The following is a 17,107-nucleotide window of genomic DNA, read 5'->3' as shown; positions in this document are numbered from 1 at the left end:
CCTGCTAACAGACTAAACTCCTTGAGTTTACTAGACAGTATCCTCTTCCGCCTCAGGACCTAATGCTTGTTAGCACTTAGTAAATGTTTATTGAATAAATGACAAAATATGCCTTGACTACTGACTAGAGACGGTGCTATTTTTTCTCCAACTAGTTTAATTGGTAAAATCCATACAAATATAACTTGAGTGTTAGCCTTTAGAGACCAATAAAATGAAATAAAAATACAAATTTGGGGCCAACATTGAGACTTAAGAAAAATTACCATAAAGTAACATTTCATGGAGGTTCATAGTTCAGATACTTATCATTGTTGACCGAACACACTTACTGAAGTCAATACTCTTTTATTCAACATATTAAATGTGTTGTTTAACTCTGGTAACCACAGCTGTGACTTAGTTAACGATCTCAATAAATCCTACTTAAATCAGACACAGGAAAAAATTATGCAAATGAATTCTTATCTGTTTTTCTGCCCAAGGCATGTTTGATAACAGATAAAACATACTCCAAATAGTCTCTACTTAATAGTCAGGAAGCCATTTGAGGTTTTATTTGGATCAAAATTAAATACAAAGAAGAGGAGAAGCCTGCTATATTCACAAATGGTTTTATTTCAGAAAGAAATTACACATTAAAAGGAGACATAGTTAAGAGCTTACATTCACATATGGAAGTGAATCTAGGAAAGTCAACAGTTATTGATACACAAAGCCACCTGATTAAAAGAGACAGAACAGATAATGACAGATAGGCTGGCCTTACATTCATCTACAAAATAATATCTTTTATTTAAAAACAAAAAGATACTGGTCTTTAAGACAGTTCTTCAGAAACGAGTTTGTAGTTCCAGTGGACCTGAACAATCAAACCAAATGTACCAGTCTCCACATGGGCTGTATCACACCCACACTCCTCCAGCAGGATGGAAACCATCCATCAATTATACCTTGCAGCTAGATAGGATGTCTTCCACTAATCTCTTGTAAACCCAGGCATCACCCTTAAGCCTCTGCCTCCTGATACCCACCACATCGGGTTTTTGAAGCTGGCATACTTCTAGTTCAAACTGCATTGTCACTTTGCCAAAATCTGACTGTGTTTGACACTTCAGTGTATAGCTGTGAAGAACAAGATAAAAGCCAGTTAGTAGAACCATGAATATTCTGTATAATACAAGAGATTTCTAAGCCTCTAGGAGGCTGGTAGAGAAAATACACCATTATTTCCTATTAAGCAATATATTACTGCTTACAATTTCCAAATGACCTAGCTATGCTTTAGTGATGGAGTATGACTGGTATTCTCCCAGAAGCTGAACTAGGATCTTAAGAAAGAATAAAGATGAAAAGGCTTTACCAGAATTCTCCCTTGCTCCAAGAAAAGCCCTTCTTTCATAGCTATACATGCCATTCATGCTCAAGAAATCTTCTGGCATTACTTTATGCAACTCTTTCAACGGTGTAATCCGTGAACATTAGGCCATTTCCACAATGTTCACGACAAAGGAAAGCTCAGGGAAGATTAAAAATATTTTTTGCATGCACCTCATCAGAAACTTCTGTCTTTCGTATAAATAAAGCTGAAGTCACCAACCTGTCAGAAGGACACGTGTTTTCGAGGTTTTTCCAATAGTAATAAGGAGTTATGATTGTTACACTTTATGACAGAGTTACAAAACAAAGACCAAGGAGATAGTACATTTCCACGGTTGAAATGTATGGCATATATAATTAGAACTGCCATGTTAACTATTCTGATCATGGAAAGGCCCAGACTAAATGAAGCCTAAACACATCTTAAGAAATAGGTATGCTCCTGAAAAGTTGCATAAACTAAATTCATGTAAATCAATTTTTTAATTACTTCACATTATATTTCAGTTTTATTTGTCTTACTGATCTGCAATACATACAAACAATAAATGACAGGATCGATTTTAAATTTCAGTTCCCTAAGTACTTAGGGGCACATGATTAGGCACTGTTCTGCGGAAATGTGGAGGAATTACTTGTATCTGTCATGTATTATGAGTTTTCACAAAATGTCACTCTTTTTCTTATTAACTTAGTTATGTTTTGGGGCTTGACCTCTTAAAATAAACCATCAATATCAGACACTCTGAAAGGAGTAACCTGTAGTGATGGCTCCTGATGGGAAGACAAAGCCTAGAGCAATTCAGTCATATGGAAGATAAAAAGTAATTCTTCCTGATTGGAAAAAGATAATAATGGAATATAACTGAGATCAGTACAATCACACAACCGAAAAACTTAGCTTTTGTTATTCTGCTTTGTATCAAAGAAAGTAAAAACAAACAGAGAAGGTAAAAAGAAAAAAAAAAGGATCAAGGCAGAGACCTTCTGGTTCATCAGGAAGTTAGAAGAACAGATTCCTGGTTAACAGCCAGTTAGTGATGTGGTAGAGACCATATGCTGAAGAGAAGATGATTGAAAGCTTTCTGATATGGATTTGGCTGGAGGTCCTGAAACTGTGGCTGAACCCCAAGCATGAGTTAGATGTATTCTAATGACGTCTAAAGAAGAAAGCCAAAGTTCACATAAGGAATGCTTGCTAACATTTAGAGTGAAAAGTAAAATTACTTTTGCAAAAGATTGTTTCTTAAAATCTTAACTCTACATTGACTATTCTATCTAAATGTTTTTGTTAAATCTATTAGTGGCTCTTCTTAGCTGCATTAATAATGAAATTTTAAAATGACACACTGAGTGGAAATGTTTGGAAATGTGAACATCTTAATCAAAAGACGTCTGGCTATTCAGACCATGAGATCATAACCACGGAGGCTCTGATGGCAGTTCACTCAACAGTGGAAAAGAATTACGGTGAAATGACTTTCTGAAGTACTGGAAACCTAATCTTGTAAAATATCAAGTCATAAAGAAAAGGAGTTTATATAGATCCTTGATTTGTTTGAGGTGCCTCATAAATTTAGGTTATAATTTATAAGTATTATTGTAAAGCAGAACATCAAAGGAAAATAAAGGATGTAAAAGAAAACTGAAAGAAGTTCAGATTCTCTTATTTTGAAAAAGTCTGACTTCGAAAGTGGTGACAATACTTAAAAAAATTTCTATAGCTCGTATCAAGCAAAAGAGATTAAATTAAGAACAATGACACTACCACAAAAGCTTTTTGGAATGAGGTGGGAGAAATGTATTTTTTAAAGAGGGAAGTGGGGAATCAATCCGTGTTTTCTCAAAGCTCAAATGATATCAAGTAATACATGCAACAGCGTGTCAGTGTGCTTCTTACCCCTTCTGTACAAAGTCAACGTGCTTCTTTGGAAGAACAGACATTATTTCATTCAAGAGTTGATCTGGATTCACTAATCTGGTTGTGGTCACATTATAGTGAAGCTTGAAAAAGAAAAAGATGGGATGAGAAGTAAATCTTTACACCAACATGAAGACCACCCTACCTGATTTAGAGATCCCAAACTCCTCCATATAGAACCATTTCAAATGGAAATGTTTCAAGAAAAATACTGAAAGAATTTACAACCAACTCTTGGTAAATTGGATTAAGATGGGACAAGGAAAGCTTAGAGAAATCAGGAACTATATCCAGATCATCCTTTTAATATTTTCATCTTCCTCTCCTACCAATCTTTTTTAAGATATAAATATTAAATAATGTCTACCCGTTTGAGCTTTACCTCTTTCTCCTTTCCTCCACTATGACAGAGACAGTAACAGTCCTGAAATGTAAACCGTGGGAAGATGAAACAAATGCCCTAGAATATTTTGTTTGTATATAATTGGATATGTTTCCTTAATTCTTTCCTGATTATTTAAAGAACATCATAGAATCCCAGGAGCTGATTCTATGACAATTCTATGTGAAAATGAATACAAAAAGTATTCCATCTGAAAAAGTAGCATCAAGTTATTTTTTTCCCTCATTTAGTGAGAGCCGAGTTCTCAGATAATTTCATTCTTAACTGAATCTAGCCATTCATCCATCCATCCATCCATCCATCCATCCATCCATCCATTCAACTAGCTACTAAAGGTTGACTATGTGCCAAACACTGTTTTAGTAGGTCCTGGAGACAGACAGAAATCCCTATCTTCCTCGTAGTACTTCACTCAAACAAAATCATACTTTCTATGTCTTTCAGATTTGAGTTTTTATAAATAACAAAATCCTAAGCTTGGAAAACATCCAACTACCTTACTTTTTAAATTAAGAACCTGTGTCCCAAAGAAGAGATATATATTTCTTAGGGTGGGGTTTCCCAGAATGTGAGCTATCACTGAAGATACAAGACAACTCTGACTGGTACATGAGTAAATTTTTTTATTTTAATACTTAAGTATTTGTGCCAATCTGATTTAGGAAAAATATAATTAGCAAAACTAATACATAGTTTCCTTTTAAGTAAACATAAATTTTTTCTAAGTTAGTCATTTTAATTGTGATTGTTTCACAGGTACATCTTTAATGTTAAAAGTATGTTAACTGTACAATTTTAATATCTGCAGTTTATTGTACATCAATTGTATCCCTATAAATCCGGGGGTTTTTAAAGAACAGAGTCAATATAAAGGTAATACCAGATAAATAACAGCGCAGATGATATGCTGATAGGCTGATATAAAGGTAAGTGTTAAATGACTGGCGTTTGAGAAGCCCAGCTTCAAGTTATAAAAGGAACAAGTGGCATAGCTATGATGGGACTGTCTCCTGGATCCCAATCCAGGCTCTTTCAACAAACTAAATTGGCTTTGTCACGATAATAATAAACTGTACACTTTCAAATCACAATTTAAGTGATTCCTTTTGTAAAATAAAGAATTAATCGTACTTTATCCATTAGTATTTGACACTGCTTAGCTTCTCAATAATATATATAATTGGACGGCCAAGTTTCCTTAATTTTCTTTATTGTTTAATGTTTTTCAGGGAAATGGCACGATGGTTTTCTTAATCCCAATGTCACGGTTCGGAATACTTTACAACTGTCTCTAACTAATCTAAGAATAAAAGGATAAAATATGCCTAATAAACAGTCATATGTAACATAAAACTTTTCAGTGTATTATGTAAATTCAACAAGGCAACAAATACTAATGGGTAAGTCCTATCTTCTTCCACTTTAAGACATAAAAGGGATCCAGCACAATCTCCCCTGAAGCACCCTTCTGCCCAACAGCTCAGCATTTTCCTTTCCCCAAACTTGCCCAGATTTGCTCAAAATGAGACCCTCAGCGTAAAAACTAAACAGAGACCCAGTCCCCAACTCCCAGGGAGCACTACCATCTTCTTCCCCCTCCTCCGGACCCACCCCTCTTGGAACACGTTTTTCTTACAGCACTGAGACCGGTGTGTCAAAGCAACAACATCGTGTCTGCTCTCACTGCCACTCTGAGTCCCTCAAGGCCATGTGTTGTGTCTTATTCATCCCTTTACCTCTTACCTCCCCAAACAAAAATGCCATTCATTAAATGTTTGAATGAATGCTCAGAGAAAATCCAAGAAAGTAAGAAGTATTCTATACCTACTAGTGACTTCTTTTCCTTTTCCTTCCCACCAAATAGAGTATCCGCATCACTGACACGGTCAACCTTTTAAAGCATATAAGTCTATCAAGTAAGGTCCAAAGCTCTTAGCCAGCCTACCTTCCCCGCCTGTTGCTCACTATTTTCTTCACACAGACCACACTCAAAGTTCAGATGAACTTCCCGTGCACTCAGATACTCCGTGAGGGCCCTCAAGGGTACCCAGGTGTCAGAGACTCTTCTGTGGGCCAGAGATATGACAACAGAGCTCAAGTCCCCATCCTTAAAGCCTCCTTAAGGCAGTTCCTCGTATACGCCCCATGTCCCCCACCTCTATGCTGCCTCTGCCGTTAACCCCTCTACCTAAACTGGAATATCTGAACTATAGTTATTGCTTCTTGAAAAGGGCAGCCGTATCTAATTTACCTGTGTGTTCTCAAAGCCCACTGCACAATAACATGCATGTTTTAGATGCTCAAAAAATATGTATTAATTAAATGAATGAATAAGTAAATAAAAAATACTAATCCATTCATTTAGTACTTTTCTTTAAAAAAAAAGGAGTTCAGTAGCAGTCACCTTCTGACTTTAATCTTCATTAAAGATTTCCAGTCCACTTACCTTTAGTCTTCTTGGCCCATCTTTGGCAGAGCCCTTTCTTTTGCTCCTGGTAAGCACGGTGATAACTTTATCCAACCCCCTTTCAAGGCTCCCAAACACTTTGGTTCCTTTTCTTTTAGGAGTATCCTCTACATGTGCTTGGTTAAGATCCAGTTCCACAGAGCGACACCTTGAAAAAAAACAAAAAACTCATGAGTAGAGCTGGGCCTCCTGCCTTCTGGGGCCCTCACAGGTCATGCTTTTTCCTGTTTGTTAGGTGGGCCTCATTCAAGCCAGCCCATCTCACTCCTTCTCAGCGGGCACAAAAGCCATTTCCCGCTGGAATGTAGCCATACCCCCCAACCAAATGCCACTTAGCAAAACTATTTTTCCTCAAAGTTTTATTTTAATGTCAAATATACAGAAAAGTTAAATGAATAGTACAATGAATACCCATATATCCTCAGATTCAACAACTGTTAATATTTTGCCACATTTGCTTTCTCTATGTATATAGATATAATAAATACATTAAATATATGTACATCTTTGCTGAGCCATATGAAAGTAACCCATCTGAAGATATCATGATACTTCACTCTGAAACACTTCAGCAAACATCGCCAATGAATAAGGACATTCTCCTCCATAACCACAATACCATTAGAACATCAAGAAAATTAATAACGCCATAGTATCATCTAATAGCTAGTTCGCATTCTAATTCCCTCAATTGTCCTCAAAATGGATCCTGCTTAAAATAATAGCGATAAAAGACAATGAAGGGTTACCTATGCTGCTGAACCATTCATACAAGAAGAACAGATTTTCTCACCCCTTGGTATCTTTACTGTTTGAGCGACTGTTACCATTAGTGGATGTCTATACTCTGCGGGCAGAAGTGTAGGGAAATATGGATGGACCTCACAGAATAAAACCAGGGCCACTGTCTTCCCAGCCCGCTGTACTTTAAATGGAGGTGCCAATGCCACTGCTGACGAGTTTCACAATTCTCCCCTGAGAGGAAAGCAGTGGCAACAGCTCCCGTAACCACAGACCAGACTCCACACACAAACATCCCTACAGTCTCCGACAGAATCTACATCATGGTTTACCTTAATCGGGTGTAGCATATATGAAAAAAGGAAATCTCGTTACATATACTAAAGATCAAAGAATCTAAAAAACAGAACACTTACCGCCTCTCAGGACTAATGACACCTATGATTAACTTCTCTGTTCCGGCTGAATTGACTGGCATTTTAATTGGGGTTTCTTTCAGGCACTGGTTTCTAACTATTAGAAAAACAACAAACACAAACCGTATGTAGTTGACATGCTACGGTTTCAAAATTTCTATCAATAATGCATACATCACCTCATTCATTGACTCAGAAATACTATAATCATTTTCCTGGTGATGTTAAGGCTCTAATTCTTTAAATAAATGTTTGTGTAATTTATAATAAAAACATCATTTTCCTTTGCATGTGTCACTTTTTTTTCTTCACTGCAAAACTGAGGCCATGTTTATTATTTTATTATAAATATTATGAGATCTAAATAGATAATATAAATACAGATTTTGTGATTACTGATTCTCCTTTTTATAAATAAAAGTCAATATGTATTTATACAATAACTCAATTTATGCCTTTAATTGATATTGTATTGAGAGGAGTTAATTCAAGTCACAGCCCTATTCAACTCCTATTAGCTTGACAACCCCTGTGAATACTTGACAGAAGTTATTAAAGAGAAGTGAGCTTTGGTCATTTTTATACTCCCTATTCCAGAATTTTGTGTTTTCTAGCAGGACTTTGTATCCCAGATAGTTTGTAACAAATTTGCAAACAAATTAACAAATATGGTTACTATGCTAAGTGAAATAAGACAGAGAAAGATAAATACCATATGATTTCACCTATATGTAGAATCTAAAAAACAAAATAAATGAACAAATGAAACAGAAAGAAACTCATAGATACAGAGAACAAACTGATGGCCATTAGATGGAAGGGGGATTGGGAGGCTCGATGAAAAAGGTGAAAAGGATTAAAAAGTACAAATTGCCAGTTATAAAAATAGTCACAGGGATGTAAAATACAGCATAGGGGATATAGTCAATAATATTATAACTACGAATGGTGCCAGATAGGTACTAGATTTACTGAGGTGAGCACGTCATATGTTATATAAATGTCTAACCACTATGCTGTACAGCTGAAACTAATATAATATTGAATGTCAACTATAATTGAAAAATTTTAAAATGTTAAAAATAAGTAAATAAATAAGAGTTGTATACCTTTAAAGATAATATTATTCACTTTATAATAAATATACAATACTAAGTTTTTAAAAAGAGATCGGATGTTTAGTTTTGTTTATGACTCTTCAGCACTATTCCCACCGATTCCACAAGAACAAGAAAATAAGATCAATCAACATGTACGAAAACAGTTTTCATCTCTGTATACTTTGTACTACTGTACATAGTTACCCTTCAACAAAATGTCACTGACTGGATTAAACAGGACTCAGAAAAATGAAATTAATGTTGTCAAAAATGAGTCAGAGAGAAAGTAAAATGCAAAGCACTAATGGAAGCTATCAATCGGGGCTACAGGTACTTGCTCCCATAGGCAGCGCTTATGTTTAAAGAAAAACAGCAATAATAGCTTTTGACCAGCATAATCTTTCTCACAGGGACAAGACATGTAAACTGATGACACTTTAAGATTATAAATTCTAAATTACCCGTATTTCAAAACTTTCAGAATTACATAAAAGTAGAAAATATCAATAATGAAGGAACTAAGGCATCAAAGGCTTTTTAGTAAAAGCCTTGAATGAGCTAAGGTGAGCTAACGGTCCATCTTATCTCTCTGCCCAACCCCAATCCTCAGAAAAGATGTTGTACCTATATTAAGAGAAATAACAGAAAGAGTTCCCCACACACACACACACACACACACACACACACACACACCGGGAAAAGATGAAATAGCAAACACTATTGAGGTCCTACTACGTGCAGGTGTTATCTCACTGAACCCTCATAACAACTACAGGCAGCCATACACACACACACACACACACACACACACACACACACACACACACACACCCATCATCACACCAAACAAGCCTCATGATTTTGGGGAAAGTGTTGTTTGAGTTGATGGACTGGAGAATGTGATTAACAGGACTTGTAGCAAATATTCTGACAAAGTTTTTCAGATTTTTATATATAAGAGGGAGAACTCTGGAACTGGCTATCAGCCCCATTAGCAAACTGGAAGCACAAAGACAGGATGCAGTTTAGTAGCAGTTAACATGGCAATGTTTCAGAGTTTGGGTTCGTTAGGATCTTAACATTTCACAAGAGTAGGTCACAACTGCTGGGAAAAAGGCTAATATAAAGTTTAGATATCATTTTAAAAAGTGGCATAGACTCTATCTCGGTAAATAAAGTTCCTTCAAGCTCTAATTTATTCATTCCTTCATTCAACAGATATGGCCCCCACTATATACCAGGCATTGGCACCTACTATGTACCAGACAACAAATATGGCCCCTCTTACGTAGTATGCCGTGTTGCAATAAACATGGCAGACAGAGACTCTACTTTTATGATACTATCTTATCCTGGTAAGATACTATCTTATCCAGTAGAAGAAAACTGGGTAAAGTTCTAGGCACTGTTTTAAAAGGAACACTCGCAAAATAAAATGTGTCTAGATGAGGCCAGCAACTAAAACACTGAGGTGTCATAAAGAAAACAGCTTAAATAATTGGTGATGATTACGCCGAAGAGAGGAAACCAAGGGAAATGAGAGAGTTGTAATATCTGGGCATGGATATCTGGAAGGGCATCACAGATTTACCCAGTCTGCTGGTGTGTAGGTAGTAATACAACGAGGCAGAGAAGGATCAGCAGAGACTTCAGTTTAGTCATTATAAGTGAGGGCAAAGGGGCAAACAAAGTCTAAACCTAGATGTATGACCTTGGGCAAAGCACTTCCCATGTCTGAATCTCAGGTTCCTCAGCTATAAAAAAGGCAAGTGAATTAAATGAGCTCTAACTTGCCTTTCAGCTTTGATATTCTGTGATACTATGATTCAACTTTACATATGTGAAAAAGAGAAAAACTCAGTATCATTTGAGAAAAATGACAAGGTGACTAACATGCTTTCATTTCAACTAATGCAAATAACACATAATAAATAAGCAGCTTGGCTTCTCCTAGAAATTCCTGAGAGCGATGCTAGCCATTTCTGACCTGCTATACGTTTATTTAGCATGGTACCGTTTCCCCGAAAATAGGACCTAGCCAGACAATCAGCTCTCATGCGCCTTTTGGAGCAAGACCCAGTCTTGTTTTACTATAATATAAAACTGGGTCTTATATAATAATATAATATAATATAATACCAGGTCTTATATTAATTTTTGCTCCAAAAGATGCATTAGAGCTGATTGTCTGGCTAGGTCTTATTTTTGGGGAAACACGGTAAGAACAATAGAATTTAATGGTGTTTCAGCAAATACCTTTCGAGGGTGTAGTGTAACGATTTGGTGTAGTGAGTATTTCTCTTTTATGCTGGTTCTTATTAACTGGAGTCTTTGGCTCAGGAAATACAAAGCACTCTTCATTCTTTACAGCAGACTTAGGAGTATATACATTCTCTTTGTTCTCTAATTTATTGGCAGATGCTCTGCATAAAACTGGAGTTAATGATTTGGATTCCGGACCATTTGATTCTGTCCAATGCTTCGCAAACTGGAAAAAAAAAAGTCACTGGATAAAGCACACTGAAGAAGAAAGTCAATTTCTTTACAACATGCCTTAATCATTTGCAAATTACCTTGTACTATTTTTTTATTAAAATGAAATACTACCAAAAGGATATTATTGGTAATACCAAGAAATTTGAAAATGGACATTCAGTTCTCTTTAGTATACGTACACGTAGATCACTTTAGTCCATTCTATTGACAGATAGTTTTCGATGTTTCAGACTAAACGTTTCCTCAAACATACCCAGGTCCTAGGCAATATTGAGAATGGCCACAAATAAATCCCTAAAAATTGCTTCCTATTCCTAGATTGCCATGATTTGTCTTTAATATGTACCAAAAAATAAAAGTTTAGTCAATGATTAGGGCAGGAAAACCAATTTAAAATGCTCTAACAGATACGCTGATAGAAAATACTTTTTAATTTATAGTTGAGCTTGTAAAATAGTAAGGAAAGCCCTCAGAGGTCAAACTAATATAGGAGCATGAATCCATAAAATGTAACCAAGGATGAGACTACCCCCTTCCCTAAGGGCCTCTACCTACTTTATCAGATAACCTACAGCATGAGTTTTAACAGCCATGGAAGTTGTAGACTTACACAAAACGGTAAGTTAGATCCAAAGCTCCCATGAAAAGCCAGGAGAGGCTATAACTAAAATGAAATAGTGAACTAAACATAAATCTGTCCTGCAAAGAACTCGGCAAGAAAATGGTCTGTCTTGGCCTTAGCTCTGAAAGAGAAAATAAAGTCTCCTTTAATAATTTGTAAGCAACCATAGGACAGTCTTTACATAGGCTTGGGACCCAAATTCATATTATGTGCATGGTCCCAGAAATCTCAAGCCTAGAATTTAAAGTAGTCCTAAATTGGTTGTGTTCCAGGAGCATGGTAGAAGCAAACACAACTCCTATCTAAAAGAAAAGCTTCAACCCAGCACAACCCAAGCTCTCAACCCTTAATCTTAGCCTCAGTGTATTCCACAGAGCCTTTTTTATAATTGGGAAGAACACAGAATGTCTGCTATCCTGCTAGGATCACTAAGTGTAGTAATAAAAGAAAAAGGTATTAAAGGCGTAAGACTTGGAAGAAATAAAACTGTCATCCATAGATGATATAATTCTCTATGTAGAACACTCAAAAGAATATACAGACAAATTATAAGAATTAAAGAGTTTAGGAAAGTTGTTGAATATAAGATCAATACACAAAAGTCAATTTCATATTTATATGCCAGTCCAGATGGTAAAAACCTGTGATTTTTTAATACCTACCACTCCCAACAGTAATAAAAAATAAAAGTACCTAGAAATAAATCTAATAAAAAGATAAGTAAGACTTTTTGGGGAAAATTTTAAAAAGTTTATTGAAAGCAATTAACTAAAACCTAATAAATGGAGAGGTATATTGTGTTTATGGGTAGGGGATTTAAGGGTCTAGATTTCAATTTTTCCCAAAGTGAATCTTAAATTCAATGTAATTTCAATTTTTGAGTATGTGAAATTTGTCAAGATGATTCTAAAATGTATATGGAAATGCAAAGAGAGAAGAATAGCCAAGACATTCCTAAGGAAGAGTAAGAGGAAATTGGCCAACCAGATAAAAGAACTATTATAAAATTAATTAAGATGCGTGGTATTGTTACAAATAAACCAATAAAATAAAATATAGACCAGAAACAGACATATGCATATGACAATTTGATATATCGTACACGTACCTGAGTAGATAGGCGGGGAAAGAGTTGACTTTTCAATGGTGCTGGTACAACTGATAATATGAGAGAAAAATTGGTTCCTTACCTCATACCATACAGGAGAATTAATTCCCGATAGATTAAAAACTTAAATGTGAAAGGAAAAACTTTAAGACATTTAGAAGCATATATGTGAATGCATTTACGACTTTTGGATAAGGAAGGACTTGTAAAAAGACACAAAAATTACAAACCATAAAGGAAAATGCTGACAACTTCTAACTCTTTAAAATTAATGACTTCTGTCATCAAAGTAAAAAAGCAAGTGACAAACTCAGATAATATATCTGTAATACATATCCAACAAAGGATCAGAATTAAGATTGAGATCTTCGATACAAGAAAAAAGAAACAATCCAACAGAAAAATAGGCAAAGCACGTGAAAAACCATTTCATAGACAAGGAAATACCATTGGCCAATTAATGCATGAAAAGATGCCTAAGTAATCAGAAAAGTATAAATTAAAACCATAGTGAAATATCACTTTATACTCCCCAGATTAGAAAATATTAAATAGCTAAAAATATCAAGTATGTGGAACAATGGGAACACTCTTCCGCTGGCTGAAGTATAATTAACACAATCACTTTGGGGGGAAAACTGGCATTATCTCGTAAGGTTGAAGACACGCATTCCATTTCTAAGTATATATCCTGTAGAACACCTGCACGCACGTAACGGGCCTTGCACTGCACAAGAGTTAATATAGCAGATTCTGGCTGGAGTCTAGGAACTCAAGTTTTTTAAAAGTTCCCAACACTGATAAGTCTGTCTGTATAGCTGGGGCACTGAGCCCTGCTATACCATGGTGTGGACTGTACAAACAGTGTGATTAGTGGTGAACGCCTGCTTTCCTTCTGTAAGTCTAATAGTTCTATGATTGTGACTGACCACACAGGCAAAGAGGGCCCGAGTAAACAGCCCCCAAGAAAAGCTTCGTATTCTGAACCTCTGGTGCACTTCCCTGAGCAGAAACACGCACACCTGCTGCTGTATTCCACTACTGAAGGAAAAAGTACACTCTGTGTGGCCCCCTCAGTGAGTGAAGGGAAAATACTAACTATACATGCAAGAAGCTCAACAAACTCCAACTAGGATAAAAAGATTATTGAAAGAAGAGGAAAACAGATCAGTTGCTGTTCTGAGTTGGGAGGAAGGGGGAGGTGACTACCAAGGGTCATGAGGAAATTGGGGGGGGGGGCAACAGAACTGTTCTTGATTTTGGTGGGGGTCCCACTACTGCATACATTTGTCAAAATGTAGAATTGTACACTAAAATGGTGAATTTAACTAACTACATATAAACTATACCTCATTTAAAAAAGAGAAAAGGAAAAGAAGAGGAAAAGAAGCAGTAAAGTGTTCCAAAATAGAATCTTGGCTTTCTTCAACGTGGAAATAATTGGTTTCCCTTTCATTCATATCCCAACATACTCTCATTAATGTTTTCAGTGGTTTAGGAATTCATTAAATTTGCAAGCACATACTAGATCACATGTTAGAGTCCTGATGCTTGTGTAATTGAGACAATGTGTCCTGCTTTAAATAGAAATAAAGTTAACCAACCTGTGGTGTTCGGGGAGTAGCCACATCTGCTGAGGAACTGTCATCACACCACTCACAGTCTATTAATCCAGCCACATAATTTTCATCACTTGTGGTCACATCTTCTAGACTTAAGTTCTTTGACTATTCAAAAATAGAAGAGCTTAGAGACAACACCACCATGACTCAATTTTTAAAATAGTATATTCCCGGCATAGGGCAAAGCCCTGGAAGCAGAAACAAATGAAATGGTATATTGAAGGAGTTGGCCATTCATTACAGAAAACAGGAAGTCAAAAATTTTTAATTCAGATTATTTGATAGGAGAATCTCCTAATTTTCAAAAAATATGTCTTGGTACATCCTTACGTTTATGGCATACTACTTAGCTTATCATTTTCAGATAATCTCTATAATGCCAGTCAAATAACTTCTTTGCAAATCTACAAATAAAAAGCTCTGACAAAGCAGAAGATGGAAGAGAAACAACTTTGAAATACAAGTTTCTTAGCTATAAGAACACAGAGTAATTTCTACTAGGAATTACTAGGAATTGCGAACTAGAAAGTTCGCAATTTCTACTAGGAATAAATTAATTCTAAGACAATGGAGTATAATTGTATTTTTTATTTCTCCCTTCTTCATCTTCCCTTAACATTTAGTTAACCTGGCCAGGCAATTTTACTTGAATTTCTTACACCTCATCCTTTCTTTGCTAGTCCCACTGCCACTGTTCTAATTCAAGGACAAATCTTCTCAAACCTGAACTATTAAAACATTAATGTGGTCTCTGCCACCAATCTTTCCACCCTCTCAGCCAGGAATGACAGAGTTCTCTAAGAACTGCCACTCACCATCAACTGCACCTAGTTACATCAGCGCTAGGCTGAGAGAAATGCGAAAGCTAAGTCTAGGCTCAGTGGGGAACAGTCCAGTTTGTATGAACGATGGCTGTCATGGGTACTACAGTAGAGAGTAGCAGCACACACATTCCTGACTGATTCTATATACCACTGGATGATTCACTGGATGAACTTTTTTTTTTTTTTAAGATTTCTTTTCTTCTTCTTCTTTTTTTTTTATTGGGGAATAGTGTGTTTCTCCAGGGCCCATCAGCTCCAAGTCACTGTCCTTTAATCTAGTTGTGGAGGGTGCAGCTCAGCTCCAAGTCCAGTCGCCGTTTTCAATCTTTAGTTGCAGGGGGCGCAGCCCACCATCCCATGGGGGAATTGAACCGGCAACCTTGTTGCTCAGAGCTTGCACTCTAATCAACTGAGCCATCCGGCTGCCCCGGATGAATTTTTTTTAATTAGTCATGTCAGTGATTTGTGGTGTCTTGTTCAAAAATCCATGGTTCCTCCTATTACCTAGAGTGTAAAGTCTAACCCCTGTGACACGGCATTTCAAGGCTCTCTACGATCTCTCACCTACCCTTCCAGCTCACTCATTGCTTCTCTTCCACTCTCACTTTTCCCCTGCTTGAACTTTTCATTTCACCCAAACAAGTCTAGCCTCTATCAACAGAATATATCCAGCACTTTTAGGTGCCTGAGCTTGTGTTAATTCTATTTATCTTGCTCTGAATACCGTGCTCCTTCTTTTTCATTTTTCTAAACTTGACTATGGATCTGGTTTGGATAACCCATGGGGTCACCCTCATACCCTAAGGCCTCTGGCAGCACACCTCTGCCTCTTACCTGGCACTAACCATCTGATGTGGCATTATCTATACATATGTGTTGCCTCAACTTAACTGTTAGGGAGCAAATACCATACTTTATAGAGATTTGTTTCCCAAGAGCCATGCACGGAGCCTGAATATGCTGATGATGTTGATGATAATGTGGTCTTTTATGATTCTTGAATCAGACTGTATTATTGTTTCACTGAAAGTGCCATCTACTGATTAACAGTTCAGGATCACTTACTTTCTTATAAACAACACCCCAAAGAAATAAAATGATTCTATCAAGGGGGAGAATAGAACCAAGAGACTGTATGGCTTGCTTCAAGTCTCAATGATTTGCATAAAGATCAGAAAAGAACTCAATATTTGATTACCACTTTATTTCATTATTAAAATGTGTATCTGCTATAAAAATCGAATCAATGATATGAATACCCAAATAATTAAATTTTAGGTAAATGCTCATTAGAGCGAAGAAGTGTAAATATATTGCCAGATCTTTTCCACTCAGATACTTTATGAATCATATAAGCAGATGAACTGAGGCCGGGCCCATCCAGATACGAGAAAATCCAATGGCTTAGGCAAGTGTCCCAGACCTCTTAATTGAGGTATCATGAATTTAAAAATGTAGTTGAAGTGGTTATTCTAAGTACACAGATATTGCCTTTCTGAAATGACCTTGAAGCAAAGGTCATGCTTTTGTGTCCTTGATTCTGAGAGTTTAAAGGGTTTGGCGATGTAGGCTGCTGGCTGATGGGCTGATCACAAAACCTAGGGATAAAAGATCTGCCTATGCGTGGAGTATTCACCAGCCCAACAAAACTCTCTAAGAACAGACCAGAAAACCATCCCAGGAGTAAGATTAGCTCACTTCAGAGATTTCTTTACACAACAGGCCATTGGCACTAAGACTTTTTAGTTCTTAGTTTGGTCAAAGACTTACTGGGGAGGGAAGAAGGGAGACAAGTGCCAAACAGAGATCTAAATGAGATGTTAAAGGGAATTCAACAAAAGGTCATGAAAGAAGTGGCATTTTAACATTTTTTAATGGAGTTTTGAGACTTAAAGAAAACAAAAACCACTTCACCCACATAATCATTTGGGCTATGCTGGATTCCACGCACAGCGCCAACTATCTCTGAGGATAACAAAAGTACAGTTCCCTAGCGCTAAAATCATT

General features: G+C 36.5%; 1 protein-coding gene across 3 annotated transcripts in view; it reads right to left on the bottom strand.

Annotated features, from left to right (window-relative positions):
* Nucleotides 1-597: 597 nt before the first annotated feature.
* The window catches only part of MELK (maternal embryonic leucine zipper kinase), a 66,294-nt gene continuing 49,784 nt past the window's right edge, over nucleotides 598-17,107 (bottom strand). For 2 of the 3 annotated variants that reach the window (XM_033123171.1, XM_033123173.1), the window contains 6 exons: nucleotides 14,259-14,381; nucleotides 10,685-10,916; nucleotides 7,329-7,425; nucleotides 6,151-6,319; nucleotides 3,281-3,384; nucleotides 598-1,125 (listed from right to left, as the gene is read on the bottom strand). In XM_033123171.1, coding sequence (XP_032979062.1) covers nucleotides 948-1,125; nucleotides 3,281-3,384; nucleotides 6,151-6,319; nucleotides 7,329-7,425; nucleotides 10,685-10,916; nucleotides 14,259-14,381 — 903 coding nt within the window. In that variant the 3' untranslated portion in view covers nucleotides 598-947. The remainder of the gene's footprint in view (nucleotides 1,126-3,280; nucleotides 3,385-6,150; nucleotides 6,320-7,328; nucleotides 7,426-10,684; nucleotides 10,917-14,258; nucleotides 14,382-17,107) is intronic. The other variant, XM_033123172.1, reaches the window with a different exon arrangement.

Source organism: Rhinolophus ferrumequinum, chromosome 12 (genome assembly GCF_004115265.2).
Source record: "Rhinolophus ferrumequinum isolate MPI-CBG mRhiFer1 chromosome 12, mRhiFer1_v1.p, whole genome shotgun sequence".
NCBI classification, from domain to species: domain Eukaryota; kingdom Metazoa; phylum Chordata; class Mammalia; order Chiroptera; family Rhinolophidae; genus Rhinolophus; species Rhinolophus ferrumequinum.
The sequence above is the reverse complement of the archived record's forward strand: the minus strand, read 5'-3'. Positions and strand labels throughout refer to the sequence as shown.